The sequence below is a fragment of the Centroberyx gerrardi genome, chromosome 18, assembly GCF_048128805.1.
Source record: "Centroberyx gerrardi isolate f3 chromosome 18, fCenGer3.hap1.cur.20231027, whole genome shotgun sequence".
NCBI classification, from domain to species: Eukaryota; Metazoa; Chordata; class Actinopteri; order Beryciformes; family Berycidae; genus Centroberyx; species Centroberyx gerrardi.
Genome location: NC_136014.1, coordinates 13,892,104 through 13,907,812, shown reverse-complemented (window position 1 = coordinate 13,907,812; position 15,709 = coordinate 13,892,104). Strand labels below are relative to the sequence as shown.

The following is a 15,709-nucleotide window of genomic DNA, read 5'->3' as shown; positions in this document are numbered from 1 at the left end:
GCAATATTCTGCAGAAGTTGCATCACTCACTCAACTTGTCATGTCAGGATTTGCATACATAAAAAGAGAACAAAGGAAAGGGTAGGAGGAGAGCAAAACACAGTATACAGTATTCCTATGGTAGCCTATTTTATTCAGTAAACTTTTTTTATTTTTATACAAAATACAAAATTCTGAACAACACAGCGTCCCAAATCCTCAGGTGGACACCGGTTCAAAAAGTTCTCTATCCCACATACTTTAAACATCATGTTAAAGACATGTTCTCAGCATCCTCCCCGTCAGATGCATTTTTTTACATACATACACAAGTTGCCTCTATACACAGATCTAGGACCAGGTGCAACTGCCATTGGCCCGATGTTGACATTAGGAAATAAGGGTGAATTTGGTTCCAATTCAAAATGCTTACCTCTTAACATTCCTTTTCCTTGTTTGAAGGAATAGTATTGTGTGAGGGGTTTGTACCAATTTGCAGATGCCATTTGTCCATATTAGAAATATGTCGTCACGATGTTCAAGACAATTCAGGCACTGACTACTGCCTCGACTATGGCCTCGAACACCGTTAGTTGCCTCGTGTTGCTTTGAAATCTCACATAAAAGTATTGGTTGTCAGACCTCTTTTAAAAATGTGACAGATACTGCTAATTGGTATTCAACTTAATATCACTCGCCTGTGGGGCTGCCTTAGTGCCTTTGTAATTTTGATTTAGCTACTTCAAAGTTAAAGTCTGTTTTTCAAATATTTTGTCCACTGCCTGTATAGCAATTTCTAAGATCAATACTGGACAATATTTTCCAGAATTTTCCCAGAATAGCCAATTTGAATGTCCTGGGTCTTGTTTTGGCTCTCTACCATTATTGCTAGGGACTAATCAGGAAATTCTATTTTGATCATTGCTCCTTCTAAAGTAACTAGATCTACCAGCAGCCAAACTTGACATTAACATATGGTGGGGGACAGCAGTTTATAGGAAAACTGGTGGTTTGAATTTGAACAAAAGTGAATAAGAAGTGTTCTTCCCTCCCTCTACAACTGAGCACCTGAAAAAATGATTCTAAAGACAAATCATTTTCATGATATTCCCCATTTAGGATATGTTATTATTTTCCATACATTGCCCAAATCTGGAAGATGCAATTCTCAAATTCAGTGAGTTCTCCATGTTTACTGTGTGTGCAAAACTATTAACTAGGAAATAACAAAAAACGGAAATCACACAAGGGAACAGTATCTGCTTTCTGATCCAATGCTACAGAGAACAAATTTTGAGTCAACACCTGACAACTAAACAAAGTATGGGAATGTAAGGAAGCAGCAATTTAAATTAGAATTGAATGCATACTGTGAATAGATGTGTGTGTATGTGCTCAAGGACATGATCCTATTTACTGTACATAACATTAAATAGTCCACTGGTCTGATTCTGTGTTGCACAGTCGATGAGTACAGTGGCACAAGCATCGATTGCTGCTTTTTCTCTCCCGGCTAAAATATGGGTAATACAGAGTGGACGCCTTGTATCTGTATATAAGGGCAAATTCTACATCTACAAACAAGCCATGGACGGAGATTTTTCCAGAGTAAGTGACAGAAATTGGACGAGTGGTTGTGTATATAGGGTTAAAGGTGAGGCATCTCAGTGTTAAAATACTGACTCTCTTTGCGATCATCATTATTAAGCGTTTAAAATGGTTAGATTGTTGAAGACTGGCCTTTTTGCGTTCATGCAATAACACCCAGAGAGGAATAAGAGCAAACTCTAATGGACGTCGACTACATTCCACTCAAACTTCCCCCGCCTTCAGTGTCAGTCAGGTTTGCAGGAGCAGTTTTCACTGAGGCATATTAACTTTGGATGGTATATTTGCAGTTCAGTTTGCAGTTCGAGTTCAGGCTGTTAAAATCCAAAGATCAAAATGGTCACGCAATCCACAAGGACATTCAAATTTTGTGAGAAGGAAACTGTAAGACTTCTATTGGGCTCCGGTTAAAAAAAGGAAAAAAATCCAGGTAATATCCAGTCAGTCATATTACAGGTTTGCGGCTGTTGCCACGTAGAGATAAAAACAAATACATCCAAGGATAAGGTGCTTCTTCACTTGTCACAAACTGATCAGACCCGTCTTCTCTTTACCATCTTTTTACTTGCAGAGGGGTTTCTGACACTCGAACAGTAGTGGGTAGATCTGCTCCACAGCTGTGGCCACATTCTGCACATTTGGTCCTGAGACATGGGGGTGGGGGGTGGGGGGGGTGACATATAAACAAATTTTGAGTACAATAAAAACAAACAAAAGCAATAAAACCACACACTGAAAAGGCTAGAGAGCACTGAGACAGAGAAAGGTCAAAACATAAATTCCACAGTATTAGTGAGATATGTACAGTTACAGTTCAGTTAATTCCTTGTTTATGTTAAGTCTCGTCATTACCCGTGTGCATGGCACAGCATACAAGAAACAGGCAAATCTATTATTTAACTTTGTGGAGTAAAATTCCTCAAGGAATTGGGTTATTTACAAACCGATTTACTGGTTGTAAGGGACTAGAACAGTGTTTCAGTTCAATGTGGCCTCAATCCCTTAAGCTGGTGTGCCCTCTAGCTATGTGGGTTACATACAACATGAGTGGACAGAGAAAATGGACTAAATATATACATCTAGCAAAGAGAGGGAGAGAGAGGGGGAGAGACAAAGACACTGTATAATTGCGTATACTTGTACTTAAACATACAGAGAGTAGACAAGAGTGTGTTTGTGCAAGTGTGTGTGAGATACCTGTAACTGTGAGGCTGCCGGTAGAGAACACCTGTACAGTGGCCTTGAGATTTTTGATCCTGTACGTGGCGGCGGGATGGAGCTCCGGTTCATAACTGACACACACAGACACAGCGTCAAGTCAAGTGCCAAGTGCGTCTGAACTCAAAAGGCCTGCTGAATCAAAGGCTGACTACAGGAAGGAGTTTTGTACTCAACATTGACATGTGATTGTTTGCTCTAGTGTGAAACTCCTACTGAAGCGCTGAGCAGTGCTCCCACCACTAGGGGTCATCCTATCCTTAAATAAAGAGAGTCACTAGTAAAGTTGAGTTTAAACAGTGAGCAGGGGTTTTTTTGGGGTTTTTTTTTTAACAGCACTTTGGACCCAGCATCTACATCTTCCGGTGGTGGTACTTTCTGTGTGTTACACCTCCACATGGCCTCTGTAATTTATTCTGTTGTGGAAAGGCTATGGTTGCAGGGTCTATTGTCTGTTCTGTGCATGCCATCAGAGATGAGGAAAAATCCAGCAAGACAGCACAGTTATTATTCAGTAAAACAATAGTGCATAAATAAAACAAGGTGATTTATGGGTGGAAAATGTATTATTTGAAGACTAAGACCAGTGAAATTGCCACCGTCATCTTCTGCAAAGCATGCAAAAATTAAGACTTTAGTATAACTGTATAAACCATGGCTAAATTGTATCAAATCAGTGATTATTTGCCAGTGTATGCAGTATTAATACCCCTTTTTCAGAATTTAATAAAATTCAAAATCATAGAATAAGATCAAGAGGGGAAAGCATTCTGAAAATGATAATCTCCTTGCTTCCCTGCCTGCCCTAGTTCTGGACTCTGGTGTTTTTTTCGGTGTAGCACTTTGTATTGAGTCCATGTCCCAGCAATGTTTAAGTTATAGTTATAGCCAGGCAAAGATGAATCACAAACTACAACAATAGGCCCTTTTCACGTTGTGAGAAACCGGTGCATTACAACTTCTTGTGGCAACTTTAGAACGAAGAGGTAACTTTAGGTGAAGAACTTCACCTAAAGGAGTCAACAAAAATAGTCTTTGTACTTCACCAATGTTAATTTTGGGCAGGTTGTGGAGCGATTTAGTGAAGGCCAGAGCTAGCAACAATAAGTTGTAATGCACCTGTTTCTCAGTGCAGAAGCTGTTACCATGACAATGTCAAAAGGGCCTATTCTGAGTGATCGCCATCTTTGTGTATTTGTTTCTTAATGGGAATATACTTTTATAAGATAAGCATTTCTAGATTGACATCTGATGGGTATGGTTTGTTACAGGGCAAAGCAAAATAAATGCACAGAATTATTTCCAAATACTGCTTAACCTAGGTCTGGATGGTGGTGATGATGTTGATGATGACGACAATGATGATGATTATGTAAGGATTAATGTTGATTTTAATGACTTTGATGATATGAGTGATGTGATGGTATCAATATCCTGTGTGTTACCTGGCAATGGGTCGGTTGTTCTTGGTAAAGTCGATGAGGTGGATTGCAAAGGGCATGGAGCACACTGCCAACACATTCACCACCTTGTAGTCTGAAAACCGCACCTGGACAGACAACACACACCCACACACAAGTACAAATACAGCATAATTTATCATTATTTAGCCTAGGAATTAATCGACAAGCTAGTGAAAAACCGTGTGATCATTCTAGTTTAGAAAAAAACAGCCATCAAGAATAACACTGTAAACAGCTGTATGATTGTTCTCACCTTGAAGCCGAGTTTCTGCAGACAGCGTGCCAACCTGCGGGCGCCCAGCTTTGACTCATCCTCACTGGGCGAGAGAGGAAAGCAGGAGTGAGTATGGGCATAGCTGTGGTATACGTACATGGTTTGCCATACACATGAGAAACCACACACAAACAGTAACTAGCAACCTTAAGAGTAACTTCAGAGTGACTAGATGATTGTTGCTAGCTGTAGCATCAGAGGTGTATCAGTGACAGGTGGGACATATGGCAATGCCACTACATTATTGCCTGTTGATGGGTGATGTCACCCAAAGGTTCAGCTGAAGCCAACATGATGGCACTGACAAATAAGGAAGTGAGGCGACCATGGCCACCAGCAGCCAACATTTCTCTAGTTACATAAAATGAAAGGCCTTCTGGCAACTGGTTCCTCCATTTGCAGTGTGCAGTGGCAGTTGTGCACATGGTTAACTGTGCATGCTCTTCTCTGTATTGGCTAAGTCTTTTAGCTGCTAGTCTGCTAATGATTAGTGGAAGTGTGTGTGTGTGTGTGTGTGTGTGTGTGTGTGTGTATGCCTCGTGCAGCGTGTGTCTACCTGGTGGCTCCAGTGCAGATGATTTTCCCTGAGGACCAAATCGAGGCTGTGATCGTGGGCTTGCGGAGCTTCATCAAGACTTTCTGAACACAAACACACAGAGAGTAAGACTTGTATCTTCAAACAATGAATTGAAAACAATAAAAACAAAAAAATGAAATACACAAACATTAAACAATGTAAAAATTTGAATGCTGCTGATGTGGTCCATAACCTTCTTCGTAAAACAAAAATCTTTGATAATGCAGTGAAGCAAGTGGGAGAATCTCTCTCTCTCTCCCTCTTTCACACCCTTAGGTTTCCTTACCCCTACTTCAGGCTTGTAGATGACGTTGGTTCCCTCTAGGGCGATGGTGCGCAGGTTGAGATGGCACCTGGTCCTGAAGGTGGCCACCACATTGGTGACGATGATGTCGAGCGCCTCGTCATTGCTGGAATCCATGTGGAAGCGTGTGGTGCGGCAAGGGGACCACCGGGGCTTTCTCCTCACACATCCATCAACAACACCTTCATCACCATCACCAAGGATGGATGGGGAGACAAGACAGGCTGGAAGAAATAGAAAACCCATGCTTTATTATTGTTATTTGGGTATTAGACATTTATTCATTTGTCATTTTATGTTATTTTGACATGAGGTATATTCCACACTAACACACACATGGGTTATTTTAATTTATAGTTTTTCCCAGATCATTTATTGTTGTTCTGCTATTTTCCAAATTGTTTTAGTTTAATTTAGATTGTTATCCAACACAGCTGTGTCTCAGCTTGTCACCTCAATTTCTTTTGTTGTTGTTTCTTTCAAGGCTAGATGTTTTCATAAGTCCCATTTTTTAATCACAGAAGCACAGCTTAATTACTGCATCTGTTACACATATAATCATATTACCACAAATTCCTGAAAGGTAACTGCTTGTGTGTGGGTAATGTGTGCTAGTTAGTGTCTGGGTGTTGTGGAACTCTTCACTTAACCAAAAACCTTGAAATGTTTGGGAGGGTGCTGAACTCACCTCAATTGCTGCACCAGTTCAATTGATTCCCCGGGCTTGGGATGTTGCTTGGGCTTGTAGTCCCCTTCAACTTGGGATAAGGGAGTGCGAGTCAAAGCAAACGTCAAATAGGCATCTGCAAGAAATAACAGATAAGTAACTTTAATCATTTAAGTTATATTTACAGGAAAGCCCCGGAAAAGTTTGCTGTGAATGGACAGGCAGAAAAAGGCATAATGTAGCTATTTTGGCCATGGCACAGAGTTAGCTTACCTGCTAATGGTGCAGCTAATTGACTGTAACGTTACTGACTGCAATGTTACTTAGCTACCTAACCAGATAAACAAGAAGGAAGACAATATCACGAAGGCTAACCCCGATATACTGTGTGTGTGTGTGTGTATGTGTGTGTATATACATATATATATATAACTTACAGTATGTTATATTTAAAAGCAAGTGATCTAGCTTTTAACTAATACTTGGGTTTTCTTTTTCTACTTACTGTTAATGCAACCTGGAAACGCTCCTAGCGTAGTACTGCATAGTAACGCCACTGATCTGCTTGTTTGGGATAATGATGCCGGCTAACTTTAGCAAGCATAACTGTCAGCTAAGTTAATAGTCAACTGTTATGTCGCAAGCTAATTTACCGTTAACCAGCTAGCTGTGTAAACCAATATTTTGGCGTGGCTAAAACATTAAAGAAATGGACAGCAATAAGCAAAGACGCCTCACAACAATCCAGCTAACTAGAAAGCTACCCGTTAGCTAGCAACAAAGGAAAGTGCCTTGTAGTCAATGAATGAAAAGTTGTTAGCTAGCTAGGTAGCTAGCTAGCTAGCTACTTAACGTTAGCTAGACTGAGGACAGGGTAGGTACGCAATTTCGAAGTGGTTTTGAACATTAATGGCAAGTGTATGCATTTCAAAGGTGTGCTTTAATTGTTTAGCTACCTCCTTACAGCTCACTGTTGTAACCCCAAAACCAAAACAAGCAGTCCACTGCAAGACGTCTGAAGAAGCTCCTTCAGCCGCAGACCACTGACCCGCCAGCCAGAGTGAAAATATAGCCTTCCGGTCACAGCTTTCAAAATAAAACCCTTACTGACGAACATCTGTTGCAAACCAGATAATAAAATACCACAGACTTTTGCTTTTTATGTGTTACAATACTTCCATGTTGCACCCCATTGCCAAGTCGGCAAGAATAAAATGCAACTTCTGGTTATCCATAACTTTCAAAAGTGAAAAATAAACAAAATATATGTTTAAGGGAGAAATGTGTGGTAAATGAACATACAGATGTTGTTTTATTCCACAAAATGTCCATATAGGCCTATTCAAATGCCATATCTAGGGCGGCCAAAATGCACAATGACAATAAAACCACCTCGATAACAACGTTAATATAGAACCTCCTTGATAACAATACATAGGAAACTAACTTCCTGTTTCGAAAGTTGGCAGCTCGCGCCCCCGTGTGGACGAGTAGGGTTGTGGACCTAAAATTTCTAGGCAGTTGTTTTCATCAATTTCTTGTCCACAGAGAAGAAAATAGCATAATTTACGTATTAGGCAAAAAGCTAAATCTTCTGAGTTCATGTCCTGCACCTTGTGCACTTGACTTCATATGAATATGAATGAATGAATGAATGAATGAATGCGAGAGAGAGACAGGAAAGGTCAGATAATTTGCAAAGCCTAGGTAGCCTAAAGGGTTAAAAAAAAAATCTTGCCGACACTAGCCAAATTCTGTGTTCGCAAATTTGTCGTCGTAATCATACATGTCTGCCAATATTACACTTAACAGGCTTATTTTAACACCATTTCCAGACAACAATGTGTAACTTTTTTCATTGTTTATGGTCTAGTGACATGCAAGCTTTGTGGATTAGTATCATCTCCAAGGGAAAAGAGCACATCTGGTCAGTAAATGCTCCACAGGGAATTCTGGAAAGGCTACAAGAGAGGAGAAGGAGTGAAGTTTGGAGGCGGATGGGGAAATGTTTGTGTTATCAATGAGAGAATTCACAGCCGCTTCTGAGGCTCATGAATGAATTTAGTGAATGGACTCTGGTGTCCTAAGGTTTCTGTGGTTGCATTGCACTCGCACCAGAGGCTAGGCTATAACCTGCAGTGATTGAGACCTTTAGGCAGATTGTACATTATTGTGTGAGTCTTTGTGTTGGCCAGGTCTTCCCCTGAACTCATTTGACTTACTGTACCTTGTGTAGCCTTGCACATTGTTTGTATCTTCAAGTTAAACTGATAAGAATGATAAAGCATCTATAGAAGATGAATAAGTTGCTTAAACTAAACAGAGAGATATGTGTTTGTCTATGTGGGTGTGTGCGTACGTGCACAATCTTATGCATCTGTATGTGCATGTAGGTGTGCATGACTTATAAATGAACATGACTTGACAAACATGACTTGACTTATTGCCTGCTTGTGCATTCATGTGCGCGTGTGTGTTCCATAACCCGACTCTTCTGCTCTGACCACTGCAGGCAAACACTTTCTTCCCTTCTCACGCTTGGCAGGCGCCCAAACAAAACAGCAAAATAACTTCTTAATGATTCAGCTCTGTTGTTATTGTTCTTCCTCCCTGGTTACCAAATTGTGTCCCTCTCTCTCTCTCTCTCTCTCTCTGCCTCGCATTTAATCCTCCTGGGCTTCTCCTGGTGAAATATAGCCTTGTAAATCACATCCATTCTGCATTGAGAGCCTTGTTCAGATGTCCCAAGATGTTTACTATAAAGGTTTAGATTTAGAGCAGGTTAGAAAAGTCGGGCCACTAGTGAGTGTGTGTGTGTGTGTGTGTGTGTGTGTGTGTGTGTGTGTGTGTGTGTGCTGACGCAGGGCGCAGGCTCTTAGGAGTATGTTTACAGTTTGTTGGGTTGCACATCACTGGGACAGTCTCTTCCCAGGGGAACAATGCTCTTTTTCTCATTAGGTCATAAGATGCAGCATGTAAACACACAGATGTGCGCACTTACGGCCTAATAGATGTAGATATTTCTGAGAGTAAATAGACGCTCCATCACTGTAACCTCTTCTCTCTAGTGTGTGAGTGTGTGTGTGTGTGTGTGTGTGTGTGTGTGTGTGTGTGTGTCAAGGAGAGAGTGACAAAGAGAAAGAGAGCATTTTTGCATGCTTGTGGGAGTGTGTGCGTGTGTGTGCATATGCATGTGTGTGTGTGTGTGTGTGTGTATGTATGTTATGTGCATTTACCAGAAATAAATCAGAAAGGGCAATAACTTAAATTTGACTTTCACCTTTCTACCTACCAAACATGACACAAAAAAAATGATCAGTATACTCCAATGCCAAACATTCGCTCTTGGATGGACAAATCCATATTATCAAACTAACGAGGGGAAATGGAGGTCACATATCCATACGTTCCTTGGTGTGTTTTCACCTAAAATGTCTGGATGTTCTGGACAGTTTGGTATTCTTATGACAGAAAAGCAAAAAGGCCACACAGATGTTCCTCCAAACTCCCGAATCTCTAAAGAACTCTTAAACTTGAACCAACAACAACTTGCCTTTCCCCCTGCAGCTGACCTTGCTGTTATCTAAAAACACTGAATGCGGAGATGCCATTTCTTTTTAAGGCTCTCGCCGTCTACGTCTGCAGATGCATCTCTGCGGAGATGTGCTGCTGGGGTGACCTCACCGTTGCCTGTAAACTGGGCGTGTTTGTCAGGACCCCAGTGTTCTGTTTATGTTGGGCGTACATCACAGGCCTGTTTCATAAGGACTTAGAGCGCGAGGTTAAAGCCTTTCAAAGTCGTTGCGGTAGTGTTATTAAATCGGGTTCACTATGGGTATGCTGGCTTTGTGAACTTCATTTCAGATCGCCAAAGCTATACCAGTTTGAGTTTTTCTACAGCGACGGAAAAGGAAAAGAAAGACAAGAAAGAAATGAATGAGTGTGGGACTAAGAGGCTGGAAATGACAGAAAAAAGAGGAGCAGCAGGACATTTAAAGATAAAAGTGAGGCGGAGGAGATAAGACAGAGACAAGATACAGTGAGTCAGAGAAAGACTGAGAGAGAAGAAGTAAAAAAAACTAGTCTGACTGCACACCTGCAGCCTGTGTGCTTGCTGCACTTCACTTTGCACACATATGTATATCTTTATGCGTGTGTATGTGACGGTTTATGTACATTTTTGCATCGATGTACATATGTGCGTGCTCTGTGTGTGTGTGTGTGTGTGCTTGTGCGTGGAGTGTCTCTGTATGTATGCGACAGAGATGGATGGTGTGTGAGCTGGCGGTGCGGAGGGAATCCAGCGCTCTGGCAGTGCTGCTCCGGGGTCTCCCAGTGTAAACAGAGACGTGGGAAAGACCAAGCCTGTTTACATCAGCCCCATTCTTACTGGGACCAGTCAGCCAGGCATCAGGGGCACAGCCAGCGCACCGGGCCCCGTGTGGACGTTCAGATGCGGTCGGGCGAACACAAACTCTCACCAAACACTCACCCGCATGTTTGTATAGATGCCCATATACAGAAATAGGCGGGTTTGTATACAGGCGTCGTGAGACTATGAGCATCATCAAAGCACCAAGTTCCTAGATTCAGCAACTGATGTTGAGGAGGATTACACTTGACTGGAGTGCAGCTTGAAAGACTATTTAGCTTGCTGCAAGAAAAATGGAATAAGTAGTCAAAACAGCAATATAATGGAGGGTAAATCCACCTAAATGCAGTTTTCCCACCTTTTTGTGTGAATTCATGTGTGTATCATAGTAAGTAGTAGCCTAGCAAACTGATGTAAGTTATACGAGGATAGCTTCTTTTAAGGAAAACAAAGCATAAATTAATGCCTTTCTGAAAATATGATTGATTTTTGTTAATACTGGTGGTTGTTTGCCTTATGATGATCACTGACTGGAGCTCGTAATACACCCACCTTTTTATTTACCACTACATCAGTGATTATAAACCTATGTTAACATAAGAAATATGGTGAACTACCTTATTTGCACTCTGTTTAGGTCAACTTATATGAAGGATTTTCTCATTCCTAACCCAAAAGTCAATTGCAAAACAATCACAGATGAGACAGTACGCTCTCTCCCCTCTTTTCTTCAAGACTTTCATTTTTAATAAATGTTGAACAGTCTAAGATATACAACAGAAGGAAATCAAGGCGGACACCATCGAGATTCAATCAAGGAAAAGGAGCTTCTCCACATGATTGAGATCCCACCCCTCCCTCCCTCCCTCCATCCCACCACAGCTCCATTCCAGAGGTGATGCAGAGTCCAGGACAGAGACACACTCACTCCAACACTCAGCACTCCAGATTTACTGGCCTAACATTAACACACCTGCACAAATGTTATGGAGTTCCCCACTGAGCCATGTTTAGACTAGTTTTAGAAATGATGACATCGGCACACGCATTATCTGGTGCACCTTCAGTCCTCAAAGATAGCACCTGCTATTTTCAGAATAAGAGACATGAAATAATGCTGAGGAAGCTGGGTCAGACTGCAGTTTAAGTCTCATCTTCCAAGCTAAATGCTATAATTCTAAACCAATTTCAGAGTGGAGGAGTTCAGGTTATTACTTTCTATTGATATACCCTGTTTTTAATAGCCTATTTATATGTAGAGTGTGCTGTGATGCTGTTGTGTGAAATTATTTTAAATACATTTGAACTGATTTGATCCGATTTTGATTTCATTTCTGCACCCACATGGATTTTTATTTCCAGCAGAGAAGATGTGAGCAGTTGGCCTCAGGGAGTCATGTGTGAGTCACTGTAAGTTCATTTATTACACAACATGTCTGCTGTAAATTACACTCTACCTCCCCCTTAAACATTTGGCATTTGTGTTTCATTTCATTGACGCTGTCGCATGGGAAACAGGACTCTGATTCTTTTGCATGTTTTTGCTTGAATTGAAGTTTCATACGATCCTTTACGGGTTGAGTAATTTCCATAACCCTAGAAACCATGAAATTCATTCAAACCCCGTCATACAAAGCTAAAAATGCATCTGCCTCACTTTGAAAATGAGGCTTGTTTTCATAATTCCTGTAAAGCTTCCTTCGGGGGAGATAAAGATTTCATCTGACGGCAGTAAATTATTGACTTATTATTTATTATTATTGACTATATTTCAACATTTTACACATGAGAAAATCTTGAAAATTAAATGAAGCCCATTGTTGTCATTTATTGAAAGTCAGCCCATCTTTTCACACAGAGTTTGGATTAGCTCAACCATGAAAAGCTGCATTGAAACCAAGGCTTTGGCAATTAAACATATGGAAATTCCTGATTGCATTTTAGCCCGTTCAAGCCTCTTTTTGTGTCTCCTCACTGACAGAGACGGACAGACCTAATACATTCGTGCTGGGGGAACTGGGGCCCAGTGGCCATTTTGCCAGCGCCTCAGACAGACAGACAGACAGACAGCCAGTGTTTGGATAGAGAAGGAGTTGCTGTAAGCCTTGTGGAGTGGATTCTTCCTCTCTCACTAGAAAACAGAGCGCTCTGAAAACAAACTGCTGTAAGAGTGTGGAGGAGTCCATCTGAACGCCGTCTGACGTCAGAGGAGCAGAGACACGAAGCAAAATAAAAAAAACGCACATGTGCACCCGCTGGTCAGTGCAACGCAGGAGTAGGGAGGAGGTCATCAGATCTCACTTCAATTACACACCTGGTTGCCCTCTGAGATAACGTGTGTGTGTGTGTGTGTGTGTGTGTGTGTGTGCATGTGTGCGTGCATGCGATCAGGAGTAAAATAGCATGCATCATTGTCACTGAAGGGTGTAGTACAGTCAAAAGTTTGGACACACCTGATTGAATGTACTATGTTTTTCATTATCTTAAAGCCATTTTGATCTAAAGGCTTCTGCTTAAATGCTTGAAATTTGTTTCTTAGACAAATATAAATAGTGATGTTGATGCCTATGTATGAATTTATTTCCAAAGCCTTTGCCTTTCCATCAAGGCAAAGGACAGCTGCTTTAAAGAATCTAAAATATAAGATAGTTTTGATTTGTTTGACACTTTTTTGGTCTCGGCATAATTCCATTTGTGTTATTTCATAGTTTTGATGTCTTTACTATTATTCTAAAATGTGGAAAATAGTAAAAATAAAGAAAAATGCCTGTGTCCAAACCTTTTGACTGGTAGTGTATACTGTACATTTGTGGACATATTTGCATATGTGTGTTTGTGTACTGTATAGGCTGGCCAACCTACAGTCAAGCTTTTGGAAATCTTTTCCTGCATCTGCATGTGTGTGTGTGTGTGTGTGTAATTTTTGTGCTATAAGGTCTGAATTTGGGTGGAATGGGGGCGGGAGGTGTTGACATAGAAGGATGTTTTGGTGTGGTGTGGGGGGGGGGGAGTTGGGGTGAAGGTGTAGAGAGATGATAGGAAGGAGCGATATGTGATAAGGGGTGTTGTCTTTTAGTGGTTAAGAGTTTGGGAGGATCAGTTGTATGTAGATGTTTTGTATTGTTGCATGTTTGCAGACACACACACACACACACACACACACACACACACACACACACACACACTCCAATTGATCTGCTTTTGCTCATACTTGTAGCGTGTCTGGGATAAAACAAAGCAACACAAATCTCCCAACACACACAGACACATACACAAGCACACATGCACACACACACACACACACACACACACACACACACTGATATCTAAATTAATGGTCTCCTTGGGGAGTCATCCAAAGGCCGCGGGCGTTTGGGAGAAAAGATTCTTGGAAAAAGGCTTCATCATCAGAACATTTGCTCATTAGTAACCCCATCTTAGCCATCCAGGGAGAGAGAGAGAGAGAGAGAGAGAGAGAGAGAGAGAAAGAGAGAGAGAGAGAGAGAGAGAAAAAGAGAGAGAGAGGGAGAGAGAGGTAGACTGAGCAATACATGGACAAGGTCATATCTACTTATCATGTTGAAGAGACATTTACTTTACAATCTCTCCAAATGACCGTACAGACAAAATAAAACTGGCATACTGGAGAAAGATAGATAGAAGTCAATGATGAATCAACCTTTGGAAAGACAGAGTGAGAAACGGAGAGACAGGTAAAGAGGTAAAGATCGTAGATAGTGCAAAGAGACATAGTCCAAAAAGAGAGAGAGAAAGAGAGCAAGAAAAGAGCAAGATCTCAATTCTCAGCAAGTGATACTCTCTCTCTCTCTCTCTCTCTCTCTCTCCCTCCCTCCCTCTCCTTCTGTCTCTCCCTGTGCAGGAAGTCATTAAAGAGTAAGCCAATAAAGTTGTGTCAGATATATTGTATCCCTGTCCTCTGCAGAGATATAAAATATTGGCCTCCCATTCTCATCAGGCACGGGGATCAGCACTTTACAGGCCCACAGGATCCTCCTTTGGAGTTCAGAGAGTTTACTGAAGTTATCAACTATCTTTTTGTTGGGTTTCAACATTATTGTTTCCGGTTTTATTGAGAGTGAGTCACAAGAAAAGGACGCGCTGGATAACACAGAGGGTTTGAATGTGGGAAAATTCAACTTTAGTCTAGTATTGAGTCTTGAAAGTTGGTAATGTTTTCACATGTTAGTTTGCTTGTCTGTCTGACAGCAGTATATGTCAAAAATTAATAAATGAATCCATGGGATTTGGTGGACTTGGGCCAAGTAACAGCTGATAAGATTTGGTTAACTGGATCTGGGATGTTCGCCATTAGACGATTATAGTTTTTTTCCATAACTCTGAATTCCAAATCCTAAGGGTATGTTTGCAGGGTCAAGTAATCAATATAAAAGTAAAAATAAATAAAATAAAAATATAATGTTTCTCGGCTGAGTTTTTGCCTTGAAAAATCAGCCAGTGGAATGAAATTATTTCACTTGTTTCCAATGCCCACCAACTTTTTTCAAGAATTTTCTCATATCAAGCGACATTATCTTGACAATAGTGGAAGAATCTCATTTCAAGACCCTTTTTTCAAGATGTTTTTTCAAAAAGAGTGAAGTTTTCTTTAACTTGTTTAAAGGAAAACAAGATTTGAAAACTCAATACTAGGTTAAATGACTTGTTAAGTTGCACATTTTTATGTTCAGTGTTTGTGTGTGTGTGTGTGTGTGTGTGTGTGTGTGTGTGTGGGTTGGGTGATGTCTGTGAGTTCAAATCCCTCCACAAGGGGAGTGCTTGCGATGATATATATTGTTTCTTTGTTCTCTGTTTGTCTTGTTTTTTTCCCTCAGATTCAGTTTTTAACATATTTGGACAAGTATTTCATATCTTCTACAAACAAAGAGGCTAGTTTGGAGGGAAAATAACCGACCTCCTCTCTCTGTTGATAAGGCCATTCATGCTCTCCCAAAGCAAATATGCCACATATAAGCTATAGGAGTAGACAAGAATCTGTTATGTATGAAAACCGTGGCGTAATTCAAGTGTGTTTTTCCTCTTAATATTGTGTTTAAAATACAAAAAGACACATGTTGCTCCATCCGCTTATGAAATTTGAAGGGGAGGCAGAGGAAGAGTGGGATGAGACAGAGATAGATAGATAGATAGATAGATAGATAGATAGATAGATAGATAGACGGATTCTAAAAAAAAGGATGTGAACGGTGGGAAAAGGAGAGAGGGATA

The 15,709-nt window shown here is 40.8% G+C and overlaps 1 protein-coding gene across 2 annotated transcripts; it reads right to left on the bottom strand.

Moving 5' to 3' along the window:
- Window positions 1-112: 112 nt before the first annotated feature.
- tbpl1 (TBP-like 1) lies at window positions 113-7,141 on the bottom strand. Of its 2 annotated transcripts, none has more exons than XM_071916199.2 (8): window positions 7,047-7,141; window positions 6,112-6,226; window positions 5,406-5,647; window positions 5,099-5,181; window positions 4,522-4,585; window positions 4,251-4,354; window positions 2,785-2,879; window positions 113-2,231 (listed from the first exon to the last, which is right to left on the bottom strand). In XM_071916199.2, the coding sequence occupies exons 3-8, from the start codon at window positions 5,538-5,540 to the stop codon at window positions 2,149-2,151; spliced, it is 564 nt and encodes a 187-aa protein (XP_071772300.1). In that variant the 5' UTR covers window positions 5,541-5,647; window positions 6,112-6,226; window positions 7,047-7,141; the 3' UTR covers window positions 113-2,148. The 2 variants fall into 2 exon arrangements, with proteins under 2 accessions (XP_071772300.1, XP_071772309.1); XM_071916208.2 differs by having other exon boundaries at window positions 7,055-7,138.
- Between the last annotated feature and the right edge of the window lie 8,568 nt (window positions 7,142-15,709).